The 25,558-nt window shown below is 33.9% G+C and overlaps 3 protein-coding genes across 5 annotated transcripts in view; 2 read left to right on the forward strand and 1 right to left on the reverse strand.

Moving 5' to 3' along the window:
• LOC121729896 (hormone receptor 4) overlaps positions 1-6,682 on the forward strand; it is a 53,369-nt gene extending 46,687 nt beyond the window's left edge. For both annotated transcript variants that reach the window (XM_042118584.1, XM_042118585.1), the window contains exons 6-8: positions 1,511-1,703; positions 4,342-4,457; positions 5,349-6,682. In XM_042118584.1, coding sequence (XP_041974518.1) covers positions 1,511-1,703; positions 4,342-4,457; positions 5,349-5,429 — 390 coding nt within the window. In that variant the 3' untranslated portion in view covers positions 5,430-6,682. The remainder of the gene's footprint in view (positions 1-1,510; positions 1,704-4,341; positions 4,458-5,348) is intronic.
• Positions 1,244-25,085, reverse strand: LOC121729900 (serine/threonine-protein phosphatase 6 catalytic subunit). 2 transcript variants are annotated; one of them, XM_042118593.1, is made up of 7 exons: positions 24,739-25,085; positions 24,086-24,231; positions 23,839-23,980; positions 23,546-23,700; positions 23,272-23,384; positions 22,945-23,160; positions 1,244-1,264 (listed from the first exon to the last, which is right to left on the reverse strand). In XM_042118593.1, the coding sequence occupies exons 1-6, from the start codon at positions 24,904-24,906 to the stop codon at positions 22,970-22,972; spliced, it is 915 nt and encodes a 304-aa protein (XP_041974527.1). In that variant the 5' UTR covers positions 24,907-25,085; the 3' UTR covers positions 1,244-1,264; positions 22,945-22,969. The 2 variants fall into 2 exon arrangements, with proteins under 2 accessions (XP_041974527.1, XP_041974526.1); XM_042118592.1 differs by lacking the exon at positions 1,244-1,264 and having other exon boundaries at positions 22,888-23,160.
• On the forward strand, positions 15,742-22,543 carry LOC121729899 (eukaryotic translation initiation factor 3 subunit I). The gene is made up of 5 exons (XM_042118591.1): positions 15,742-15,842; positions 15,977-16,203; positions 16,424-16,556; positions 17,301-17,468; positions 21,980-22,543. Exons 1-5 carry the CDS (start codon positions 15,840-15,842, stop codon positions 22,436-22,438), a joined length of 990 nt encoding a protein of 329 aa, XP_041974525.1. The 5' UTR covers positions 15,742-15,839; the 3' UTR covers positions 22,439-22,543.
• Positions 25,086-25,558: the final 473 nt, after the last annotated feature.

Consider the following 25,558-nt stretch of genomic DNA (forward strand, 5'->3'; position numbering starts at 1 on the left):
ATAATCAAACGATCATGTTAGTGGTTACAGGTTAACATTTATATCCAAATGAATATTATTTTTGTTGCCTTCAATAAACACTCATAATAATCGAATTAATGAAATAAAAATGTTTGTTTTGTTTTATTTGACAGTTTTTATCATTGAGGTACTATAGACTGGAGAGAGCCTTATATCGGTGTATAAGCGTCAAAAGCGTGTAATGTTATGTCCTACTTACTAGGACATAACAAAGGAGTCGGTCGGCATATTTCATGTAATAAAAGTGTTAATAAAGGTTTTTAGTGGACATTTAATGCTAGATATTGTTGAGTTTTGTGGTTCCGCTAAATAATAAACCATAAAGTCAAAATAGTCAAAAAATGCCTCAAACACGTGGATTTAACATTAAATACGTAAGTTTTGAATAACGTTTTTTGGGCTTTTAAGTTTATTAATCCCTTATTCGTGCTTTATAAGGCATTAGTGCTAAAATGTCACATCAATTAATAATTTGGCTATAAAAATTGCATAGCTTTTACGTGTGTTTACGGATTCTCATCACTTGAACTATAGTTAATCGATATCATGAACTAATTGACTTTCTTTCTTGTATCATAAAGCGCTTCGAAATAATCGACAAATAGAAATATTCAAGGAAATAAACGCACACTACTTGTATGAAAATAAGCACAAAATGGCCACGCGATGACGAGCTAAGACTACATCTATACTATAATACTTAATCTATGGTTTCTATTACTCCTCAAAAATGGGTAGAAAGAAAAAAACTTTTAGCTACAATATGAAACCAAACAATCGCTATTCACTGTCACGTCTAAAAAAGCTTCTAAAATATTGTGTTTCTATCGGCTTCTGTACAATTTTATTATCTTTACTTAGCATTTAAAGTTGAGGAATCTAGATAGCTTCCTCAAAAGGAAGTTTAGTTATATAAAATTAGAATAGAATAGAATACGTTTATTTTTTCCAACACACAACATATACAGAATAGAAGAATAGAAAATAAAAAGTAAAAAGGACTTAAGCTATGTACAATTATAATTATAGGTATATGTTATGTGATGTCAAAAATTGGCCCCAGCTCAGCTATACGCAGCAAGCAAGCTTGCTGCACTGGTATTCTGCAGGGGCCAAAGAGTGACTTCACAACATAACATGCAGGGATAAACAATAAATAATTATGACTACAACAGTAAAAATAATAGACAGAAAAAAGAAAGAACAAAGAAATAACTTATTAATTAGATACATTGTTTGCTTTTTATTTTTTTCAATACGTCAAAATTTATCATCGTTCCTGCAGGCTTAGCATGACGGTATTAGAAACGGGAAAGAATGGACATACTGACAAATTTTAGTAACAAAATGGCGGATTTCCTTTTTCTATCACTTTGTCTATTCTTCCGTAGAGAGAAACCGTTTCTATAGTGACCATTATAAGCCTGCTGGTAAGGAAGCTTAAAGATCTTCTTTATCGCTACCCTCTTTCACACGTCCCAATTTTCAGGTAAACGCCAACCTACGGACCCTCCAGAACTGTCTGACGTCGCTGATGGGGCGGCCGATAACCCTGGAACAGCTGCGGCTGGACGTGGGGCTGGTGGTGGAGAAGATGACGCAGATCACCTGCGTCTTTCGCCGTATCCAGCTCAGGATGGAGGAATACGTGTGTCTGAAGGTGTACATACTGCTTAACCAAGGTGGGTGACTTTTTTTATTGTCGTGGTTTTATCCCCATCAAAACGGAATAGGGCCCTTTTTTAGTGTCACAGTTTTATTTATATCTTGAGAAAATAAGAACACGGTTTCGATTTATTAAACTTAATATAGGTGTCTGTGAGGTTAACAAGTCAAGTTCTTATCCTATCAAGCCCCAAGCGGCAGCCGGCTGTCGCATAGCAATTGAAAATCTATTGTGTCTGCGATACCTACGATGGACGGGTTAAAGTGCCAGCTGGCATCATGGCATTTCCTCCTGATAAAATAAAAACAGCAGCTATAAGAGTTTTTTCATAGATCTCAGACTTTATGTGTAGCGCAAGTTATAAGATTTGTGTGACGTAATGGCATGTAAAAAGTCAGTTTAAGAAGTATCCTTGTATTGCACACATATCTGGGCACCATACTATAGCTTGCTATTTGGCACCGAAATCGGATAGGTAGTCTGATATGGTCAGCATCAATCGCTTACCATCAGGCAATTTCGCGTTCAAGAATGCGCCTATTTTAGAGCGAATATCGACGTGTTAGAGCAGTCCACTTATAGCTGAGGGGTGCATCGCCTCGTGTTGATGTAGGTCGGCGCTAGACCTAAGTGACGTCAGCCACTGTCTTGTACTGTATATGTACTATGTAGTATACTGTGTATGTAGTTGTTATGTACTAGTACACGTCGCGTATACTACTGTTGTTATGTACTGTAGTAAGCGTCGCGTATACTACTGTTTACTTTTAATTTGTTTTCACTGTTTTATACAGTTCTCTTTATGCTGGTTAATTATTACGCCTTACTCTTTTTAGATGTACATAAAATAAAATAATAAACTAAAAACATTGAATAATATCAAAATTATTTAATTAATATACAACTTATTAAAAGTCTCTCTTTTTTTAGCTTCATTCAATTATTGATTGTTGCCATCTTTGTTTCATACGTCGGAAAAGCCACGGGCTTGACGAACCTTCAATTACATTCTCGATAATACAAATACTAGTAAAAAAAACTGTATTTAAAAAAAGATGAGTTTCAGAAAAGAATATACAAGTCCAACCCAAAAATAAATTGCAACGTTCTAAACGCTCGGGGCCTTGTCGTTTTGTGCGTCTCAAGAAAACATCTACGTTATCAAACTAAGTGGGTCACACACACACATACACACACACACACATACACACACACACACACAAATATTTTCACCGAACACACAATAACAATGTTTAGTAGAAATGCGTGCAACGTGTTGCATAAATAGCGCAGAGATAGAGTCATAGAGCAGCTTCGTTTTTTTTTCTATTTTAAAATGTTCAAGCTTCCTATTTATATTTTAGCCTTTTAATTTCAACTTTCAAAGCAATGAATACTTGAATAACCCTAATAAGCCTTTGTGTCAAGATCTCTACATATTTTTAACACTATTAATTTAGAATATTGAAATCTCGACATAAAAAATACTTAGTACAAAATATTTATAATTTTCTTAACTCTAATGCTTTTTCAAGTAATACCAAAGTAGATAACTTGTGAGTTGTGTCTACAAAATCGAAAGTTCGAATAAAATAAGTGCTATCGTAGCACGAAGCTATAGTGAAATGGAAAGCTCTTGCGCAAGCAACCGTTCCGCGTCGACCGGGTTTGTGTGTGTCTGTGTGTCTGTGCGTCTGTGTGGGTGAGCAACACATACAAGGGCCATGAGTGCCGCATGTGCTGTTAAATTAGAAGTGATCTTTAATAGCTATAATAGTAATGTCCAAAAACAGTCGGAACATCGAAACATAAGACTTATTAATAAAATTAGGTAGTAGAATAATGGAATAATAATTATAAATTTTACAAAAAAGGTAATTTTTTGTTTCACATTTACATTTTTTGCATTAAAATGATTTTTTTTTTCAACGCGGTTACTCGAGCGAATGGAAACCGCTTGAAAAGTAATGAGATGTCAATTGTCATGGTCACAATGGGCAAAGACTCGGACGATTTATTATGGCGCACAATAGTTACGTCAGTAACGGCACAGCATTTCACTCTCGGCAGGCGGAAACGACTTTCTCTTTTGCTCGCGGCGAAAAAACTGTTAGTTCTCAAGCGGGCTTATGTAATATGCACACGTGGTTTGTCTTTGTAACTTGTATACGTTTTAAAATGGTAGTTTTTACATTAAAGTAATTAAATGGTGTGCAATATTTTAATGTAGTTGGCGAATATAATTCGAGCGGCAAATTACTGATGATGATTTTAACGATATAATCAATAGCAGCTAACAATAACGAAGGTTTATGTAAAGCTAATAAAAACCACGATAGTATTACACGTAAAATGTTTGATACGGCGCGCGGCGAGAGCGAGACGGGTATAGCGGGTAAGGACACGAGCGAGCTCGGAGGTCAACGGCTAGCTGCGGTCGTTGCCCCGCTATCGGAGTGACCTACTGAGCGCGTGACGTCACGCCGCGCGTTGTGCCGCCGTTGAGTACCGCGCGGCGCCATCTAGCGGCGGATAGATACAACTGTAGACTTGATAGAAAAATTAAAATTCCGAATATTCTTTTTTTGAAATTGTTTTTTTTTTAAGAGTAACCATTAATTGAAGAATTTAACTTGAAGTTTCCTTCTTTCTAGAAGTCGAGCTAGAGAGTATTCAAGATAGGTATGTGCAAGTGCTGCGCAGCTACTTGGAGCACGCCGCGCCACATCACCCGGGAAGATTACAGGAACTGTTTGCGAGGATACCAGAGGTAATTATTGGTTAAAACTTAAACATTATCTTTTAAAGTAGAAATTAAAAAAAAACCGTGTAGGGGAAAGTGGGGTATAATGGCCAATCACTTGGGACACATAATAAATATTATGACTCAGAGCATTATAATGTCTCTTCTGGCTAAAGAGCTATTATGCTTTGAATTTTGTAAAATTGCCTTACTCCCGAGTCCCGCTCAACGGATCAACGTCCAGTAATTTTGACAAGTTTTTTTTTTCAAATACATGATACACGACTAGTTCACCAAACGGCCACCAGAGGCGCCAGTAGTCTTATTATTAAATCGACTCCAGACTTCCTTTCCCCTTCAGCTTTGTACTCGTGTTATTGTGTAAACTTGTAAAGTGTCCGTGGTTGTGGTACTCCGTATATGTCCGTTAAAGCGGTGACATTTAGTCTTATCTTAAGGACATCTCAGGGCCCGTTCACTTTATCATTTAAAATAAGGTTTTTAAGTTAGATACAATGCATAAAGCTTGGTTATATTGAAATATAGTTCACAACTATTGTAATTTATTAACCTTAAAAATGTATGTTTTTTTTATATCAAAATATACATTAGTAGTAATAAAACTGATTTATAAGTCCCTCACTGACTGTCGACTGTGAGTGAGGGATTTATTCACTGAAAGTAGCAGTACCAATTTTGTGGTGATTCATAAATCGTACGGGCAAGCGCCCCAGCGTCATGAATTTTCCCATACAAATGTTTTAAAAAAAGTTGCTCTTTCAGCGCTGCTTCTTTCACAGTAAACTCTGTATAGTGACACATACACACCCTAAAGTATTATCACTTAGTTTTGTTACACCCTGTGTAAAGTTCTAAGGGATACTAAAGGAGTATTCATTTGTTTAATACAACTTCCAGATCCAAGCTGCGGCGAACCTGCTGCTGGAGAGCAAGATGTTCTACGTGCCCTTCGTACTGAACTCCGCGGAGATCAGATAGTACATGGCGCAGCAGGGCGTCTAGTTCGCGATGTACGGAACACCCGCCCCCACCACACGCGCCCCTCGCGCCACACGTGTCGTCGTCACACGCCACACCACGCTGTGTTCACTCGCCCAACGCTAGGCAACGACAATAAGCATCGGAACTGACGCTGTCGGATCTCGGACTGACTCTTGAGTGCGTGCAAGGATAGTGATGTGTGCTATGTTTAGTTGAAATATAACGTCCCAATCGACAGACTGATTTATAAATAAATAGCTCTTAATCCGTAGGCAATAGGGACTCGAATGCGTGTTTTATACGTAGTTTATATAGTGTTAAATATAGTTACGTTACTATTTAAATTTTGTCAATCGGAAATCGCATAATATATTATTTCTGTACATATAGGTTTAATGTATAGTGTAAGCTCGTTGTTATGAGACGTTTCTTGTAAATGAAATATTGCTATTTTAGTTTGCATTTTTTTGTGTAGACTTACGTAAACCAGGGCCGCTGGCGTATTACGGAGGATTTCTTATTTTACGACTCGTTATAAGTAGCACTAAGTACCTATTCTCAGTGTTTACCAAGACTGCTTGTATACTATACTGTTTTTATGCTAACATATAGGGGAGGGCGCGGTAAGTTGGGACACATTAGGTTCAGAGCATAAAACTTGTAGAGTTATTAAATGCTCGGTAACTAAGGTGTCCCGTCTTACCCCAGTCTCCCACAGGCGCGCGACGCCACAATCTGTAGTCACAACTTTTGCATTTCTATTGTCAATAATTTGCAATTTGTGCGATCACTTCGGACGCTTAGTGCAAGTTTTTAATCGAATGTTCCAGTGTTTGGCCTACTACCATGGAGACGCTTTTTGAAGCTGTACGGAAATATATTTTGTAGAGAATTATCGCATATCGCCAACCTTAGTAACTGCCTGCATTGTAAAGGGCCCCCACTCACTAACATCATTGTGGCGCCATCTGAGTTTTATTAAAGATGTCAAATAAATGAGGCTACTAGACTCTAGAGGAATCTCTATTCATTCTAGTGACAGCATTGTCTCGTGCCAGAAACCGTCTCAAATGACCAGGTGGATATTACCAAAAGCTTTAAATGGTTTGTAACCGTAATCGAACACGAAAATAAAAACTCGTCCTATGCCCATGTAGGTGTAGCACTATAATTATTGTCATACAAATTTCATTCACAAGGGTTTGATTTTGGTTAATACTTCAAGGTCATCATTTTGACGTTTTTTTTCAACTTTTAAAACACAATTTAAAAAATGTAAATGTCATAATTTTGACGTTTTATTTTTTTATTGAGTTCCTTTTCAAAATTCGAAAACACCCAGAACATCCTTCATCAGTTAAAAACTCCGTTTCGAGGGCTGTGCATGATATTTTTATGGCGATGCGGTGCTACAGGTAGTTTAGTTGTTACTTTGCTTCCTTGAATGTGTTCAATTCTGCTCAATATCATCATGATATTATTTAAGGCACTGTAAGATTTCATTTGATCATTTATCATTTAAAATATACGAGTAAAAGACTGCGTGGCCGTTTTTTGTTGCAAACAATGATGAAAAACTCAAAGCAGATATGTTACTACCGCGCGCGTTGTGAAGATTCAAATATGGCCCAATTGGGTCGTCTGTTGTTTAGTCTGCATCCAGCGCAGTCACGAACGTGCCGCGTCTTGTCTTACCTAAATAAATTGAAGATGACGTCGTGCACGTTTCGAAAATGTACCAATTATGACTCAAAAGAAAACAAAACACATGGAATCTCTTACCACATGTCTTGATTGCAATAAAGACCTCGATTATTTACATTTTAAATTATTTTTTCGAACAATCTGGAAAAAATCTAATTTTCGTCATAGCTCAGGCGAAAAAAGAGACAGCGATACGATTCGACGTTTAAAAATAGAACTGTCTCTTTTATGTAAATGGTTTTTCGTATCTTTTGTTTCACTTATCTGTCAAATTTGTCAATGTTTGCAATTTTGAATTTGAAAATTGTTCGGAAGAGATTTAAGCCGGAAAATAGTATGGACGTAACAGATCTGTATAAGTAGAATATCATTGGTTGCAAAAAACGGGAACGGCCGATAGGCTCATAGAGAGGGTTAAAGAATACTCTCCACTTTGGAAGTCCGTTAAAGGCAGTCATGACGACTAGGCTTTATTTAGAAGTCGCAGCATCATTGGTTTGATTTTTGAAAAGGTTGCTTTTTTGGTTGTCAATTCATTTTGTATCCTTGTCTAGCTAAAACAAGGAGATTATGATTTGAGGAGCCAATTTATCAACTGCTCGAAACTGACTTTAGCTATAATAGTCTCAATAATTTTAAATAACTCATAAATTTATAAATATTCATAGTTTTATAGTAACATTCATAAAATCCTAACCTATTGCATGCACTTAATCAAAGTACTATTTTTATACTTACCAATTATTCTTTTCAAAATAAAATTTCATCTCCAATTTCAAATTCACCAGCCATAAAAATTTTACTTACTTACCTTTTTTATCTTCACATAAATAATATCTTCATACTAAATATAATATTGTAGTTGTGGTACACTTAAGTTTTATATCTAAAGTTAAATTTAAAAATATCAGTAAGTATCTTCAATATCTTGCTAGTGATGTCCACATGTTCAATAAATTTTTATCGATAAATTATTTCCTAAAAAAACACAGCCAGGTGTAAAAAATATAACGTTTCGAGACAAGTTACCATTACTATAATATTCTTAAATCTTAATGCTTAACCATTTTTAATAAAGTAGTAAACGATCAACTATATTATTCTGTATACGATTTACGTTAAAAAGGTTTTAATCATTATTTATTCTCATTTACAATCATAACAATAATTTCTAAATTTCACTAACATAATCAGTGTTATAATAACTTGTGCATATTTGATACCAGTCTTATTACTCGTTAATGTAATGTATTAAACGTTCCAACAACGGTGAACAGTTACCAATAGAATAAGTATGGGCAATGTACGCCACTAAATTTAAGTAATAACAACCAAAAAGTTCGTTCTAAGGACTTAGGTTTTAGGTATTAATTCATCTAAAACGTTAATGTAAGAATACTTAAAAAAAACATTGACGAGCCAAAGAACGTGCTACCGTTACTAGGGACGGATTTTACTCACATCAATTTATCGATTGTTTTATCAAAGTAGCATGCCAGCTCGTAATTTTTGAGTTCGATTTACAATTTTATATCAGCTTCAAAACTATGACGAATGTGTTATAAATATTCGCGTAAATTATAACTGACTTTGAACTTTGGCGTTATAACTGAACTATCTATAAGAGACTGCAACTAAATAGGCCACTTTTAGTCTATTTATATTTTAGTTTCATCAAATATTATTACTCTTTATGATCTTCTTACATATTTATCTAGTGATACATTAAGTAAAGGGTAATTTGTGATATAATACGTATTACACATGAAAAATATTTATTAATTTCCGTAAAATTTTGATATAACGTTTAGTTTTGTATCTTACGATTTATGAGCACTGAATCATTTCAGAGACAATTTTTAATGTTCATTTTCACATAATTTTCCTTAATTCAAACGAGTTGAAATCTTTTTTTCCAACTTATTTATTTAATGAACATCAATCTTTACTGAGACCGAATTATGAAACCTCTTCATATTTACTTTTATAAGTAGGTGATAAACTCTCTTTGTCAGAATAGTACGCAAATGCCATCTGTTACCTGAAAAAGCGATGCGCGTCCGTTCCTCTTGTGTTACCATTAGTTAAGTGTAGTTATAATATTTTGTATATTTTAATTAGTATGAATAAATTCAATTTCGATACTGCCATTAAATGCCTAAATAGATTTCAATTATTTTGTTTTTATATCGATAAGTTAATGATGAAATTATTAGTTAAATGTGATAATTGAAAATTAGGAAAATTTAAAAACACTTCGCGTTCCTAATACTTATTCTCGGACTATGCGTTTTAAAAGGCTCTCGCTTTTATCCTTCTTCATTGGCGCCAGGATGGCGAAAGATAATGACAATTGGATAGCTGCATATTTATTTATTCTTAAATATCTAATTTAAATTATTGAATATAATATTAGTCGATACAAACACTAATTGGTGTTAATCTAAAGTCTGAGGTAAAGATGCCTTTATAGATTTTAAAACGTATAATGACCGAAATTGTAGGTTGGACTGCAATTACGATCTTGCATCGTTCTACTAGTATGTTAAAGGTAATTTGTAAGTAATATTGACACTTATTTTGTTAATAGCGTAGCGTACGGTAAGGACAAACTAACGATGGAGGATAGAGATGTATTTAATTGTAAGAGTTATTGGCGTTGTACAAAAGATAGTATTGTTAGAAGTAAATATGAAATTGGCGCATTACTGGCGAGTACCTAATTAGTATAGTACACGAAAAGCCTTCAGAGGCTATACAATAATAATTTGTAGATAAAAGGTAATGACATGTAAAATAGTCATCTTGCTTTTCGTTGCTCTCCTAAAACTTTCGACTCTATTTGCAAACTATCGATACCCGTAATCGACAGTGTCGGGCTTCACTAAATTTGCTTCAGTTGTACCCGTCTAAATTCCACGTAGTACGTCCCGCGATCTCTCCTAGATCAGCTACAACATTCAAACGAACTTAAAGTAGGTGTTAGTAGAGTCTATCAATAAATGACTTATACTACATGGTAGCTTAAACGGCAATGCAAATACACATTTATGTTTGGTCAATTTTCGATTTAAACTATAGGTGTCCGTTGTAGTGTATGTGTATTGCAAAATATTTCGACTGATAAAAATTATATTATAATAATATAAATGATGTTTATAATATAGTTATTTATAAGGTTATAACAAAAACTTAATGCATTTCACACTTTCTTTTACAGTCCATAAGTAACTGATATCTAAGATAATGACAAAATATTTTCACATCAATAGTGTAAGGTTTGTTGTGTAAAAATTAGTGTTCCCTGTACTTGGGTGAGAAGGGTTACTGTACATTAGTGTTGTAATAAAATAGTTATCGATAACGCGTGTAAAGCCATAGAGAATATTATATATTTGGAAATGTTGATGAGTTTGTTGTAAGTTCATGTCACAGATGGTTATTGAATTCTAAGTATATAAATATACATTTAATATCTATATTAGATATCTATACTTCTGGTTATATGTTTGACTCAAACAGTGTTTTTGTTGCGGATTTACAAACACGTTTCGCTTTTCTTGCTAATTCTGGCGTTGTAAATAAAATATGTAAAGTGTAAAAAGTCACAGCCACACCACGCAGTCTCACATAAAGTGCCTCTACCCACATTATTAATAACGTCTTAATTTGATTATACAGGTAAATAATTTACATAATTATCCAAAAATCAATATTGATAAAATATTCTTTGTAAATTTCATGTACATACTTTTAAATATTTTCTGAACGGATATTAATACCATTTTCCATACATAGAAGCCTTTTGTGAGTTTTACCAGTGAAATATAAATTTATGTACGTTTTAATGTGTTTTATACTGATAACAGTAAGTACGTACGGCGTACCTAGGTATATTTAAGATAGCAAACTTTTAACTTCTAAAATTCACACTGGGTACATAATAATAATATTGTTTCGATAAAGATTTGATTTCAATTCGCTTGAATTTTTTCGTCAAGATTAATTAAGTATGTATTTTAAAAAACAACTATAATTTCGAATCGAGATCAAATCAGGAGTAAGCCACTAGGATGTTTGAGTGTGCCGTATGTCACTAAAATATTTAGTTGGGTTCGCTCAATTTCAAGACTTATATCGCTTTCAGAAATAGGATACGTTTAAGTATTACAATGCCATAGGATTTCTATGTTCACTAGCTGTTCACATTAGTTTCTGATTGCTGTAACGCGTTTAGACGGACTAGGCCCTTGTTGAATTTGATCAAGAATCCCGTTAAATTGTGGTTTTGTCTTTTGTCTCGTTCGAGTTTTGCGCCGAGTGTTGTTAGTCAATCGATCTTGTACTGGTTTGCCAAGAGAAGTTACCTACAGTTGTGTTAAGTTAGCGATGCATAACGTGTTTGTACTTTAATTTGTTTTTTAGTTGTACTCTTGGAAATCAATGGTTAATAACTTAAGAAAATAAAATGTATGTGAAATTTTATGTATTTTCAATTTTAATTCAACCCGATTATTCATATTTTTATCAATAATTTATGACTAAGTATACATTTTACTTACGTTACTATTAATAATTCCAAGTTTTCATAATAATATATTTTTCTTCAAAAAATCCGTCCTTTCCTGGTAATAAATACTAATTTTATCAAAATTGGTTCAGGTACTAGGTAAAGCCTAAAAGTGCAGCAAACAGTCTCAAACAGACACCTTCGTATTTATAATATTATTGGACTATGGATACCTACCTAACTCATAAAATACTTAAGTATAATTTTATTTGCTATCAAAAGTAAAGTATAGTTTACAAAATATGACGAACAAAAAATTGTTATCGACAAAATTTGACACACAGCACATCCCTAGACTTAATCGATTTTGGTAATATTAAAAATTAACATTTCTTGAAAATGTTTTATTTACTTACATGTGGAAATCTGTACAAATAAATAAAATTGGAGTGTCTGTTTGTAATATTGAAAGAGCCGTTTTTACTACATGCATAATATCTATATACGATACATACACCAAAACAACATTTTTACAATTTTGTCTGTCTGTCTGTCTGTTTGTTCCGGCTAATCTCTGAAACAGCTGGAACTATTTTGCCAGGACTGTTTTTGGTAGATAGCTGATGCAGTAAGGTGTAACTTAGGTTACTTTTTAACCGACTTCCAAAAAGGAGGAGGTTATATTTAACTTTTTTCATAATATCTATTTGCGGACTATCCATCTTTGTTATTATACTATATTGACGCGGACGAAGTCGCGGGCAACAGCTAGTAAAAATATTTTTGTATAAGTATAGAATAAATTTAGTTCACCGGGTTTCACGACTTCACAAATCACAAAAATGCGCAAAGCAAACGAATTTGAGACGTTGCTCATCCAGGGCTGTAGCTAGAGTCAAATTTGAGGTAGGGCAGCGTCGGTTACAGGTAGGGCGGAAGCAAAAAAAATCGGTCAAGTGCGAGTCGGATTCGTGCACGAAGGGTTTCGTACCGTTATAGATAAAAAATAGGCCAAAATTGTGTTTTTTGTAATTGAGCCCCCTTTAAATATAAATGTTATTTTAATTGTATTATTAATAATTAATTAAGTGATTTCGCAAAAATGTCCAGTGCCTACTGTTGCCATTAATATCAATATGCAGCAAAAAAGGCCAAAAAACACGAATCCTTAAATATTGATTTTATTTTGTTTTTAGTATAAATTGTTGTTTTGATTTATCTCTAGGTCAATGATGTATTCAATTCATTCAATAGTTATTCTTAGATACTTAAAAAAATTCTGTGACAAAGCATGAGCACTATATCTAAGAACTACATATTATTAAATCCTCAATTACGAAGAACAAGCGAAAAATATGGTTAAACTTCTGGATGTAGCGATCCACGTGTGAGTGAGAGTGAGGAAATAATAATTAATTGTTGGGTTGGGTGATACGAGTCAATAGATACGACTAAAAATATATTTAGATTATTATTGTTTCTGCAAACTTATTAAAATAATAATTAATAATAAAATAACATAAAATATTTAAAACAGCTGAATTCTACGATTCGCCATATTATTAAAAATACGAAGAACTTCGTTCAGATCAACTTTTTTTGTTCTTTTTTTTTCAAAGGCCAGAAATACCATACCAGCCATTCTTTCGTGACCCATTGACAGTCTTTGAGGCCTATTAATTGCAGTTAAAGTTGAAAACGTGGACTCGCACACTGCAGTACTACATCTTTTTTTTTCATTAAGATTATAATTAAATGGACGCATCGCTTCATGTAATCGTGATTCAAATGTCATCTATACACAGAACAAAGAATTATTATCGACGACCTCTGTGGCCCAATGGTTGGGCGTGTGGCAGCTTAATCCGGGGGACGCGGGTTCGAATCCTGCCAACGGAACAAAAAGTTTTTAAAGGTATAATAAAAATCTTAACTATATAATGTATAGTTTATATAAGAATAAAGTATATTTCTGTTGTCTAATACCTGTAATGCAAGTCCTTTAGGTCTTCCTTTTAAGGGTTCCGTACCCAAAGGGTAAAAACGGGATTTTCACAGATTATGTATTTCTGTTGCCGCTATAACAACAAATACTAAAAACAAAATAAATTAAATATTTAAGGAGGGCTCCCATACAACAAACGTGATTTTTCTAACATTTTTTGCTTAACTATCAATGATCACAACAGGTAGGCACTTGAAATTTTCACAAAGGCCTTAATAATATATGTAATTTAATAAATAATAATAAAAGTTAAAAAAAAAATTTAAGGGTTAGGTAGGTAGGTAGGTCCCATACTATTTTTGCTCTATAACGGTACGTGCGCGGTATAACCCTTCGTGCGCGGGTCCGACTCGCACTTGGCCAATTATTGGTATTTTTAAGGTAGGGCATTGTGATTTTAAGGTAGGGCATTGCCCCACTATGCCCCCCCCCTAGCTACGGCCCTGTGCTCATCCACCAGGTCACGAATCACGATGATACGGTAAGAATACTTAACCCTCAACTAACATGGTGATTTTTTGTTACACAACTAACACCGTGGGGTATAATTTTACCCCACATAAAAACTTGAAAAAATGACGTGATGGTTAGAAAATTACTATATTTATGAATAATTTACATTCTAAACAAGCACATCATATAAATCTTAAAAAAAAAAAAAAAAAAAACAATATTTGTTTAAGAAAATGTCTTTATAATTCCAATTGTGGAAAGAAGTAACTTTTAACCTTTTTTTACATTTGGCTTGTAATCACTCTTCTACAAAATTATTAAATAAAACAGTAAGAACGGTATAGCTGACTTTCTTAAATATATTTGAGTAGGTTAATGCAGGATAACTAATAAAAATTCAATTATAAGTCTTGTAATGAAATATGTATACAGAAAAAATGTTAACTACTTTTCTGAAACAAAAATGTTGCAAAATTTTCTCAAAAGAAAAACATTTCTTCCACACATAAGAAACACTCAATTCTATTTAATTCTTCTATTTGTCATACTTTTACTTCTATTTGTCATACGTACGTATAAAATGTCTGCTTTAGAATCTCTGAGAGATAAATTCAAAGAAATTAGTATTCTAACTGTTGCTTCTCAATACATTTTGGATAATGTTATATATTATGTTAGAAAAAATATAAGTAAATTTAAAGTTAAAAGTGACATTCACTGTAGGAATACTAGAAATAAGCACAAGCTAGATATATGCCGGTTAGCAACTAATTTGAACTAGATAAAAAAATACTCATATTATGGCCTCAATTATAAAAATATAGAAAAAACGAATTTTTAGGAAAGTAAAAAAACTACATACCTACGTATTAAACACCATGGGGTAAAAACTTACCCCATAGGTCTGCACAGCTCTTAAACGGATGATTTTTCACCTACTATGAGTACACTACCCTAAAAAATCATTGCAGATTTTATGCGAGTGCACAGTGTACGGAGGAGACGAAAAATCGGAAATTTTCTATTTTCTTCAATTTTAAATAGGCATTAGTAAAATGAATGCGAGAGTAGAACACCCGCGTGTCAATTCGCAATAGTTTTGATGCTGCGAGCTACCAAAATTTAGCGTTTTTTTGCGGCCCGGAAGGGAAAAATCCATATTTCTCCAAGACTTTTACATAATAAATAAAATTTTGTATTCCACCTGAAAGCCTATTAAATAAGGTATATTTCAAGCTTTTTTCCTGATCCGATGTGTCGATTTTTTACCTACAGTCCTACAATAAAATAATTTTCATTTAGTTTTTTTTTTTATCCAAACCCAAACAAAATGCGCAATCGGAAATATTGATAAATTAAAAATATACAAGCATTCTATACACACAAAAAAAATGAAGAAAATAGAAAATTTCCGACTTTTCGTCTCCTCCGTACACTGTGGAGTGGGGTATACATTTACCCCACGACACATAAGGGTTAAATTAAATTTTAACATTTTTATGATTTACATAAATTTTTTCAACTATTAGCAATATTAATTTACTGAATATTTTATTATTCGTAGAATATTTTAATATTATTTTTATCAAGGCTGAATCATAGTAGATCTTAATGCGCGTGTGTACGTAAAAAAAACTAAACGTCAATTTGACAAGTTCTTTGCTCCGCCACATGTCACACGGCTGTAAATTGTTTTCTAAAATTTGTTAAAAATTATTAAAACTACAGCACAAAAATGGTAATATGAATTATAATTCATACATTACATTGTACTTGTGAAAGTTAATAGTGATACTAGACTAAACTGTTTTGCTTAGTTACAGGTTAGTACCTCCTAACAAATGACTGACGCATTTGCCATCTCATTTTCAGAAACCGCTTATGTTACAAGGGCACGAGCGTGCTATTACACAGATTAAATACAATCGTGAGGGGGACTTGCTGTTTTCAGCAGCTAAGGATGCCAGGCCTAACGTGTGGTGGTCACTGAATGGAGAGCGTCTGGGTACGTTTAATGGCCATGGTGGCGTCGTCTGGTGCCTGGACGTGGACTGGCAGACCATTAACCTCATCACCGGAGGAGGTGACAGTTCTTGCAGGTATGCATTGGTAAAAAGGTGTTTTGTTTGTGTACAAAGTATGTACGGTATGTGTACAATTCATGCATTACATTATGTTCTCAAGAATCTAAAATCTAAATGAACTAACTGATAAAGTATACAACATAACAGACTATAACTTATATTCTTGTATTTGCAATGACAAGTGTTAATCTTTTATGAGCATGGCATGCCTAATATTATAAATTTTATTTTTCAGACTATGGGACTTAGAGACTGGTAAAAACATAGCCACAATTAAAACCAACTCATCAGTGAGAACATGTAACTTCAGCTTCAGTGCTAATCAAGCTGCTTACACCACAGACAAAGCCATGGGTCATCCGTGTGAGGTAAATATTTTAAAATGTACAAATAAGTTTCCGCCATTCTTTACAAAAAAAGGAATGGCGGAAACTTAAAACAAATGGCGGACACTAAAATGGTCGCTTTGTAGAATCATAATATGAATCGTAATAAGATTCATTTTCTTAAAATTGCAAAATGTTCACTCTGCTTTGTAGTAATTCGTACTAATTTGACATTTGTCTGTTTGACAGTTTTGACAATTCATTTGCTGAATTGATTGAGAGGAATTGCTAAAGGTGGTCCCTATGATTTTCTCTTCTTTGAGTTATTGAAGTGAATCCACTTTTCATCACCAGTAACTATACGATGTATAAAATTATTTTGTTTGCCTGTCTGATGCCTGGCAAGAAGAATTTTACATGTGCAAAACCCGGTGTTCAACATCTCTCAGCTTCAGTTCATGTGGAACAAAATTTCCTTGTTTTTGAATCATTCCCAACGATTTCAAACGATCACAGTTTTTAAATTTTTGAAACCACTCACGACAACTTCTCTCGCTCTAAGTAGCTTCACCATAAGCTCCTACAAGTAATTGATGGGCCTCAGCTGCAGTTTTCTTCAAATTAAAGAAGTGAAGTAATAATTCCCGCAAATGACGCTTATTCAGTACAAATCTTGACATTTTTGCACAAAAAGAAATATTTATAATGAGCATTATATTATTCAATTTCTCATTTTAAAATTTTAGACATCCTTTCTAGTTACTTATATACTTATTTTTATTACAGGTTTTCATTGTTGACACAAGGACAATTGATGACTCAATTTCCACCCAAGCTCCAATATTAAAATGGGAGATCACAGACTCAAAAGTAACCTCCATGGTTTGGGGAACGCTGGATGAAACTATCATCACAGGCCATGAAGCTGGAGATCTCATACAGTGGGATTTGAGGGTGTGTATAATTCTTACTTAACACCTCCATCATGGGTATTGTAGACACAATAGATTTTTTATGGGGCAGCTGGCTGCCGCTTAGGGCTTGATGGGTTAAACGAATTAATTTCCTCCTTAATATTAACTAGCTGTTGCCCGCGACTTCGTCCGCGTGAACTTCAGTTTGTAGCACGCGGTGTCAACAAAATGGGTGTCAAAAGCTTGTTAAAACCCTGGTACCCCTTAAAGGAGTGAGCACTCTGAGCCCCGGCACGGCCCTCAGTGTGCTCACTCCTTTAATCAAAATACCCAAAACAGCCGTGTAGTGTGCACGTAATATATATATATATATATATATATATATATATATATATATATATATATATATATATATATATACAGGGTGTAATAAGACCACTTCCGATAACTTTGGGGTATGATTATACTACATTTTCTGATTACGAATATGTATTTTTTTTTTAATTTTTTTTTAATTTTTTAAATTTTTTATTCTTTATTTTTTTATAATTAAAACCCTTTAAACATGATAATAAACCACATAGAAAAATATTTTAAAATATTTTTTTAAATTTTATTATTTTTACCCCAATAAGCATTTGCAAGCGCGCGGTCAACGTTCTCGTGTTCCGAGTAGGTACAAACCCGAGAACGTTGACCGCGTTAATCAGCTGTTAGCTCCGCCCTACGCACGCTAAGTCGAAAGGTCGTATGCGACGAATGACGATACACTACGAGTTACGACTTACGACAGAACACACAGAAACCCTAATGTATGTCTTTTCAATTTCAAACCCATGAAGGTCACCATGACGTGGAACTTAGAACTCTGACCTCTGACCTCTCATCTAAGCTACTTGCAGTGTTAAGAGGATACAACAGGGGCTAGAGAAATGAAAAAAAAGTACGTGTAATATCTATAGCTGTCTCCCTTACCTCAAGCCTATACCGCAGAACGCAATAGAGACAACTGCAGAAAATCCAGAAAATCAACGATTCGTTGTCCCCTGATTCCTTCTCCAAAACTTAACCGATTTAAGTACTTTTTTCATTAAAGATTAAAAAAAGGCTTGAGCTGTGTTCCTATATTTTGCTTTTTTTGTATAATCTAGCCAAATCTGTTTTCTGGACGTTTGAACACAGTGGAAAATCTGGCCATTTTTTTGGGTTTTTGAACGTTCATATCTTATTTAATAATTAAATTATGAAAAAAAAGAAAACATAGGGACATTGTATTAGTGGCCGTAGATATTCAGGAAAAAAATTATAACTCTACTAGCATTATCCAGGGAGGAAACAGGGGACAACGGTTGTATGGAAAAAAGGGCGGTGTGGAATCCTCTTAAGAGTTTAATGGTAGCTCATGTAGAAAAATGTAAGTAACTGTCTGTGCATGTGTAACAACTTACGACAGTATGGCAAACTTCTAAGATTATTAGACTCGTTAAAAAGTTCATCGTAAGTAACGAAACCTATGCGGATGAACTGTTTATCCGCAATCGTCACTTATCAATCGAAATAACAGATGATACACGAAAAAACCTCATACATAAAACTGGCAATTAACTTACGTGAAAAATGTTGAGTTCAAGTGTTCTTACTTCTTTATGCATTTTGAAAATAGTCCTTAACACCAAGCAATAAGACCAGTCACCACCAAGAACGTCAAAAAAACTTCTCGTTAACGAAATGTATCACACCACAAAGTATTTTATTACAACTGAAATAATAATCAATTATTAACACTTTACACAATACTACCACGTTTTGATACTTGAAGTAATTGTTAAAAAATCAAACTTATCTCCTAACAACTCTAACAACCTATTACCTCAATGCTCAAATGGCTACTAAATTAAAAAATCTATTTTAATTTTTGAAATAATGTTCGTCGTGTATCGACTTTCGGAAGTAGTCAAAAGACACCGAACGGCGGCGGCTTGCTTTGATCGCGGCGCCGACAAAGCGCGCCGCTCTGCAGGTGCCGACGCACGTGTCGCTAATCCATTTCAAGGACAATCTAAGTGTTGTACCCTATAAATTCAATACTATTTAGTCGATATTTAAATTACCATTAAATAATAAAAATTATAACTATTATTTAGTAGATCTCATCTCATTTTTTAAATTCGATACCTACATTATCGTGATAAAGTGATTGTTATACCGTGGTACGCGTTATGCGCGTCTAAAATACTTTAATACCTAATTAATTAAATAACTTTTAATTATTGTCGCTTTTCTTAATATTGAGTAGATATTTGTTTATTTTTAGTTTGACAGTAATCAATACGTACTCGTATGTAAAACAATTAATACGATTTATCGATAAAAAAATTATCGATTACTCAAAATATTCACATTGCACAGGGATACATCCCTATTATTTTACAAAGTTTTTTCTTCAATTTTGTTCAGTCGGCTGTCTAACACGCGCCGTGCTGGTGTAGGTACTGTGACGTTTTTGTTTAAGTTTTGTAATTTTACGTTTAGATGTTGTCATATTATTGCTTGTTTTGTGTATTGTTAACTATTTTTTTTTATGTTTGTAATTAATAACGGGCCGTGACAAGATACGTCCGATGAATGTGCGATGCTTTAAGGAACAGGTGAACATCGTCGTCGATAGACGATAGTGCGGTTTAAACAGTGCAATAAAAAGTGTTTAAAGAATTGGAATGTCTCCTGTAATTACTTTTGTTAAGTGTTGAATAACTCTGCAATCTACATCGAGTTAGATGGATCATGGAGCACAGTTCGAACTGCATTTCATAAAAGCAGACAGCTGATCACAGGTCAGTGAACATGTTATCACGTATGTTTTCCATTGATAGGTATTAATAGGTGCAGTAGGTAACTGTGTATGTATTTTTACAGATGTGTAAATCGGATGATGATCGGATGTGAATTATGATTTCTTTTCCTTTTTGGCCGGAAGTAAAAACTGAGTATTTTTGAGTAAAAACCTGAGAAACGGTAATTAATAAATTGTAACATTTTGTTAAATCGTGAAAACTATTGTAATTTAATAATCATTACAATATTGGTGGTTTATTCACTACCTACGGGCTAGGGTATAGGGCACACCACGATCAGCTGTTTTGTCTTAACTCATGACTAGCGCAGAGCCGCGCGCGCGGTATTCGGCGCGGGCGGCGCGGGGGGGCCGGCTCGGCCCGGGGTTTCATTCATTGGCGGCGGGCGATATTATCGCTCATTAACTGCACGCATTATACATTGCGTGTTGAAAATTTTGACTATTTTAAAAACTGGCGATTACATGAAAATTTCTTGCACCAATGGATATATCTCATGCCCTATAATAACCCCACGAAGTTATCGGAAGCGGTCTTTTGACACCCTGTATATATATATATATATATATATTTTTTTTTTTTTTTTTTTTTAAATTAAACTTTTTTTATACCAAATTTTAAAGGCGCTTATTTAGCTTTACACAACTTAGCTGCATTACACAACTTTAGCTTTACCCATAAACTATTTAGTATTTATTATTGGTATGCTGTTGTTTCTGATATCTATGTTGGTAGGTGAGTTATTTGATATAGATATAGTGTATAACAATCAAAGGAATCGAAAAATTGAGCCCTACATGGTACCACCTCTTATAGAAATACATATGAGCAAGCGATAGCGCGATCTAAACGACTTTTGGCGCCATCTGTTATGAGTTTTGGAACTAACTTAATTTGAACAAATTTACGCATACACCCCCTTACAACCCCTTTTTCCAATAAAAAAGTAGCCTATGTCCTTTCTCAGGCTTTAGACTATCTGTGTAGAAAATTTCATTACAATCGGTTCAGTAGTTTTGGCGCTGTTGTTTCTGATATCTAAGTTGGTAGGTGAGTTATTAATTAATAACGTGTATAACAATCGAAAGAATCGAAAAACTCACATCAACATGGTTGATGTGAGTTTTTTAACTTAAGTAATTTGAACGAATTTACCCATTTTTCCAGTTAAAAAGCTAGCCTATGTCTTTTCTCAGGCTTTAGACTATCTGTGTACAAAATTTCATAACAATCAGTTCGGTAGTTTTGGCGTGAAAGCGAGACAGACAGACAGACAGAGATACTTTCGCATTTATAATATTATCTCATCGCATTTATAGTATAGATTACCTAAGTGGTTGTGGTACGTGTTGTTGGGTTGGACACGTACCACAACCACACAACAACCACAACCTCACCACATGGTCGGGCGTATATTTCGTATTGTAAATGAATTGGACTGTTCACATGTACCACATATTGCAGTTGTTATCGACCGCTTGTGTGATGCCGACCACATCGCAACCACAACGTTGCGTCGAATTTTTTTGAATTTAATTTAATTGAATTGCCCCCTGGTCGGGTTACTGACGTAGATCTCAACTTGCTATGAAACAATTTCTTTCATGGTACATTTTAGGAAATTTTACATAATATATAAGTTACAGTATCATTTGTTTTTATATTTTTAATTTTATATTATACTTGTTTTCTTTAGACTGGCAAGAAAGTGCATTCAGTCAAGGAGCACACACACCAGATCAACGACATGCAGCTGTCTCGTGATGGTACCATGTTTGTAACTGCCTCCAAGGACCAAACTGCCAAATTATTTGATACCAGTTCCCTGGAGCTCCTCAAGGAATATAAAACTGAACGTCCAGTGAATTCTGCCGCTCTCAGTCCTATTTTGGACCATGTCGTACTCGGTGGAGGTCAAGATGCTATGGAGGTGACAACCACGTCCACCAGACAGGGCAAATTCGATGCTAGATTCTTCCACCTTGTCTTCGAAGAGGAGTTTGGACGAGTCAAGGGTCATTTTGGACCTATCAACAGTTTGGCATTCCACCCCGACGGAAAAAGTTACGCATCAGGTGGCGAAGATGGTTACGTGCGTGTACAGAGTTTTGATCAATCATATTTTGACTATACTTTCGATTACAATAGGGATTAAATAATTTTCGGTTGTAAATTTTTCTTCCAGTATAAATTTATGCAAATTTTAATACAGAAAACTTTTTGTAAATGCGACTCACATCGCAATAAAGTATTAAGAATATGTTTCGTTTTACTTTTATCTTTAGTCTTTACCATAACTTCATATTTTCTATAACGTTTTTCTCTATAAAGAAAAAAAATATAACTCTAATTTTGTATGTATGAGATCCTAGTATCTTGCGAAAATTAGTAGTAGATTTTTATTTGAGCGGGTAATTTTATTCCATATACTTGACTGACAGCTCTGTAATTGACTTCCGTTGAACTACTATAATATGAAATCGTAGTATACGACTGGCAAAAATCTAAATTTTTTACAAAACAGGATTTTGCAACTGCAAATAAGCTGCTTTTTTAACTGTATTTTCTTATTAACACCCACACCAAAATAAAACAACAAAAAAGTAAATAGAACAATTTAATATACAAAATGTTATCTTACAAGAGTGGAATACTAGTTACAATATTAAGCTGTACACTTAGACGATTATAGGAAATACGGGGTTTTATACTGGGATGGAACTGTTCTATCACTGTCGGGCACCGCATTAAATATTTTAGGATTTCGTTCATTCACTGTCTTGAATTCTAATATTGAAGCGACGTTCCCACACCTATAGCAATAATTAGGCGCGGACCAGACCGTCACGAGCCTTTCGTCGAACATGTATTTATAACCTGAAAAAAAAAAAAGATTAGACAAAAAACAACATAAAGACATAACATTATGATCGTCTAGCCTTGGGCAATCATATTGTATAAGCTAGATTTTTTAATTGTTCCACTTACCTTCATTTACAAGCTGATGTGCTCTGCATATTAGGTTTAAATTGTTATAGATCATAAATAGTTCTGTTACATAACTACCAAACAGCCATCCAGCACCTCTTGGACTGACTTTCCTGCAAAAAAAAACAGTAATTATTTATGTATTTTAATATTAAAATGTTTATTTTCTTTTCATTTGATCCAGATAGAGTCTGCAAAACTGCCAAATAATGTACATGACTATTTATTGTGGTAGCCTTTTATTTTTTATTACTTGGTGGAATTTGTAACTTACCACATTTTAACATCTGCAGGGTCCGACCACAGAAGATCACAGAAAGCACCTTTATGAGGTATTTGCTGGTTTCTATCAATACAGCGTATTTGATCAACCATTGATATATCCGGAGATAAGCCACCATGAACGCACAAAACGGTTTCATCTATTAACTGTAAAAAAAAATTGTAGGATTAGTAAACTAAGTCTTTAAAAAAAATTGATAAAATTTGCTTTACCATAAATAATTCTTATATCATGTGTTTTAAATAATAATTATGTAAATTGTGATTGTTTGTATTAACACTTACAGCAGCAACGGTCAGCATGTCAAATACTTTGCAGCAATCTTTCCACGCATTAGCATTACCATATTTGTTGAGGCATTCATCATAGAACCCATATACTTTTGTTGTTTGGCATGTCTCATGATTTCCTCGTAACAAAACTATCCTAAAAACAAATATAAGTAAGAATTAAAATATGATCAAACTTTTGACCAAACAAAGTTTGTTTTTAATAAAAATTAAGGCAAAAATAGCCTTAAAGAATTTTTACCTGTCAGGATATCTTGCTTTTAGTGCCATGAGGAGAGTCAAAGTTTCAAGACTATAATACCCTCTATCTACGTAGTCACCCATGAAAATATATTTTGTGTCAGGTACTTGTCCTCCAATGTGGAATAATTCTTCTAAGTCATAAAACTGAAAAATAATTAAATAAAGATTGTTTATGAACTTTACACAATTCCTATTTATGTCTGATTCCAACACATAACAAATTGTATTCACCAAACTCATCACTCAGTTAATTATTGTATGCACTGACCACATTTACTGGCTTCTTGTTATCATACTTGATATTTCACTTTTTATCAAATAGTAAGCAATTTTAGGTAATGAAATGAAATATTTTTCACACGCAAAACCTTTTTTTTATTTTATTTGCAAATAAAAATTACATTATTTTGCCTTTCTTTTGGAGATACAGTTCATTGAACTTTTGAGTCCAGTTCATAACATAGAGTTTGTATGTTTATTGGCTAGGCAGAAACATTTTTAGCAAGTCTTGTGCCGTACAGATTCTAATGCAGTATAATCTACTTTCCTTTTTATCAAAAGTAATTGGAAGTATATTACAATTAGCACATTCGGAGCTGCGGGCGACAGCTTCGAAATATAAAATGTTGATGAAAAAGATATAAATGTTACCTGTCCATGTATGTCGCCGCAGACCGTCACCGGCGTCTGTACTGGCTGCACATTGGGCTCCTCCAGCAGCAAGTCACAAACGATATTACACAGCTCCCGTAAATCATCTTCAGGGAGATATTTACACTTTTTCGCGATTTCTATCCATCTATCTATGTCACCCGTCATTGTTGCGAATAGTGTGAACTTTGTTTGAAATATATTTTACTTTTGTCTTGGTCGCTCAATCGAATGTTATCGTTACAATAGCTCACGATAATAACTTTTCAGAAGATGCAAATTCAAGTTCTTTTAGATTTTACAGCCGAAATACGAAAAAACGGTGATCCTCCCCTTCTTCTCCTAATTTTTTTATTCATCTGTCAAATGTATCAGAAATGTCTAATGTCAAATTATGTCAAACAATTTCTTATTATGGCACTTCGGTTAAATAACCATGGCCAGTGCCGAGTATATTATGGCGGGAAAACAATTCTATATTACAATCTTCATCCCCCGCGTTCCAGATGACGTTAGTAACACTCACGCTTAAGACCGTAGTTTTTCCCGTTCCACTAGCATGTGAGCGTCAGTGATACAAACCCAAGTGGAACGGATTATGGATCGTTTTGAGCGTTTTGAGAAAAGTTTAAAAAAATAACTATATTTTTTTTTATACATAGGTAAATTGAACCGAACTTGGATATTATCCTTTTCTTCAAGTCGTAAATAAAAGTAATTTTATTGTTTATAGTTACATTTATTTTACAAATAAAATACTTACATAATATTATATTTGTTTCGTTTTTTGTATTAAATTTTTTTACTTAAGTAATCATAT

This window comes from Aricia agestis, chromosome 8 (assembly GCF_905147365.1).
Source record: "Aricia agestis chromosome 8, ilAriAges1.1, whole genome shotgun sequence".
In the NCBI taxonomy this organism is placed as follows: domain Eukaryota; kingdom Metazoa; phylum Arthropoda; class Insecta; order Lepidoptera; family Lycaenidae; genus Aricia; species Aricia agestis.

What these genes read in the sequence shown, in the direction of transcription:
- LOC121729899 (XM_042118591.1), top strand. An exon ending in CCATGGGTCATCCGTGTGAG is followed by an intron (nt 16,557 to 17,300) that starts GTAAATATTTTA and finishes TTTTTATTACAG; the next exon opens with GTTTTCATTGTTGACACAAG. An exon ending in TCATACAGTGGGATTTGAGG is followed by an intron (nt 17,469 to 21,979) that starts GTGTGTATAATT and finishes TGTTTTCTTTAG; the next exon opens with ACTGGCAAGAAAGTGCATTC.
- LOC121729900 (XM_042118593.1), bottom strand. Translation starts at nt 24,906, where the DNA reads ATGACGGGTGACATAGATAGATGGATAGAAATCGCGAAAAAGTGTAAA. An exon ending in CCTGCAGATGTTAAAATGTG is followed by an intron (nt 23,385 to 23,545) that starts GTAAGTTACAAA and finishes TTTTTTTTGCAG; the next exon opens with GAAAGTCAGTCCAAGAGGTG. An exon ending in ACATCAGCTTGTAAATGAAG is followed by an intron (nt 23,161 to 23,271) that starts GTAAGTGGAACA and finishes TTTTTTTTTCAG; the next exon opens with GTTATAAATACATGTTCGAC.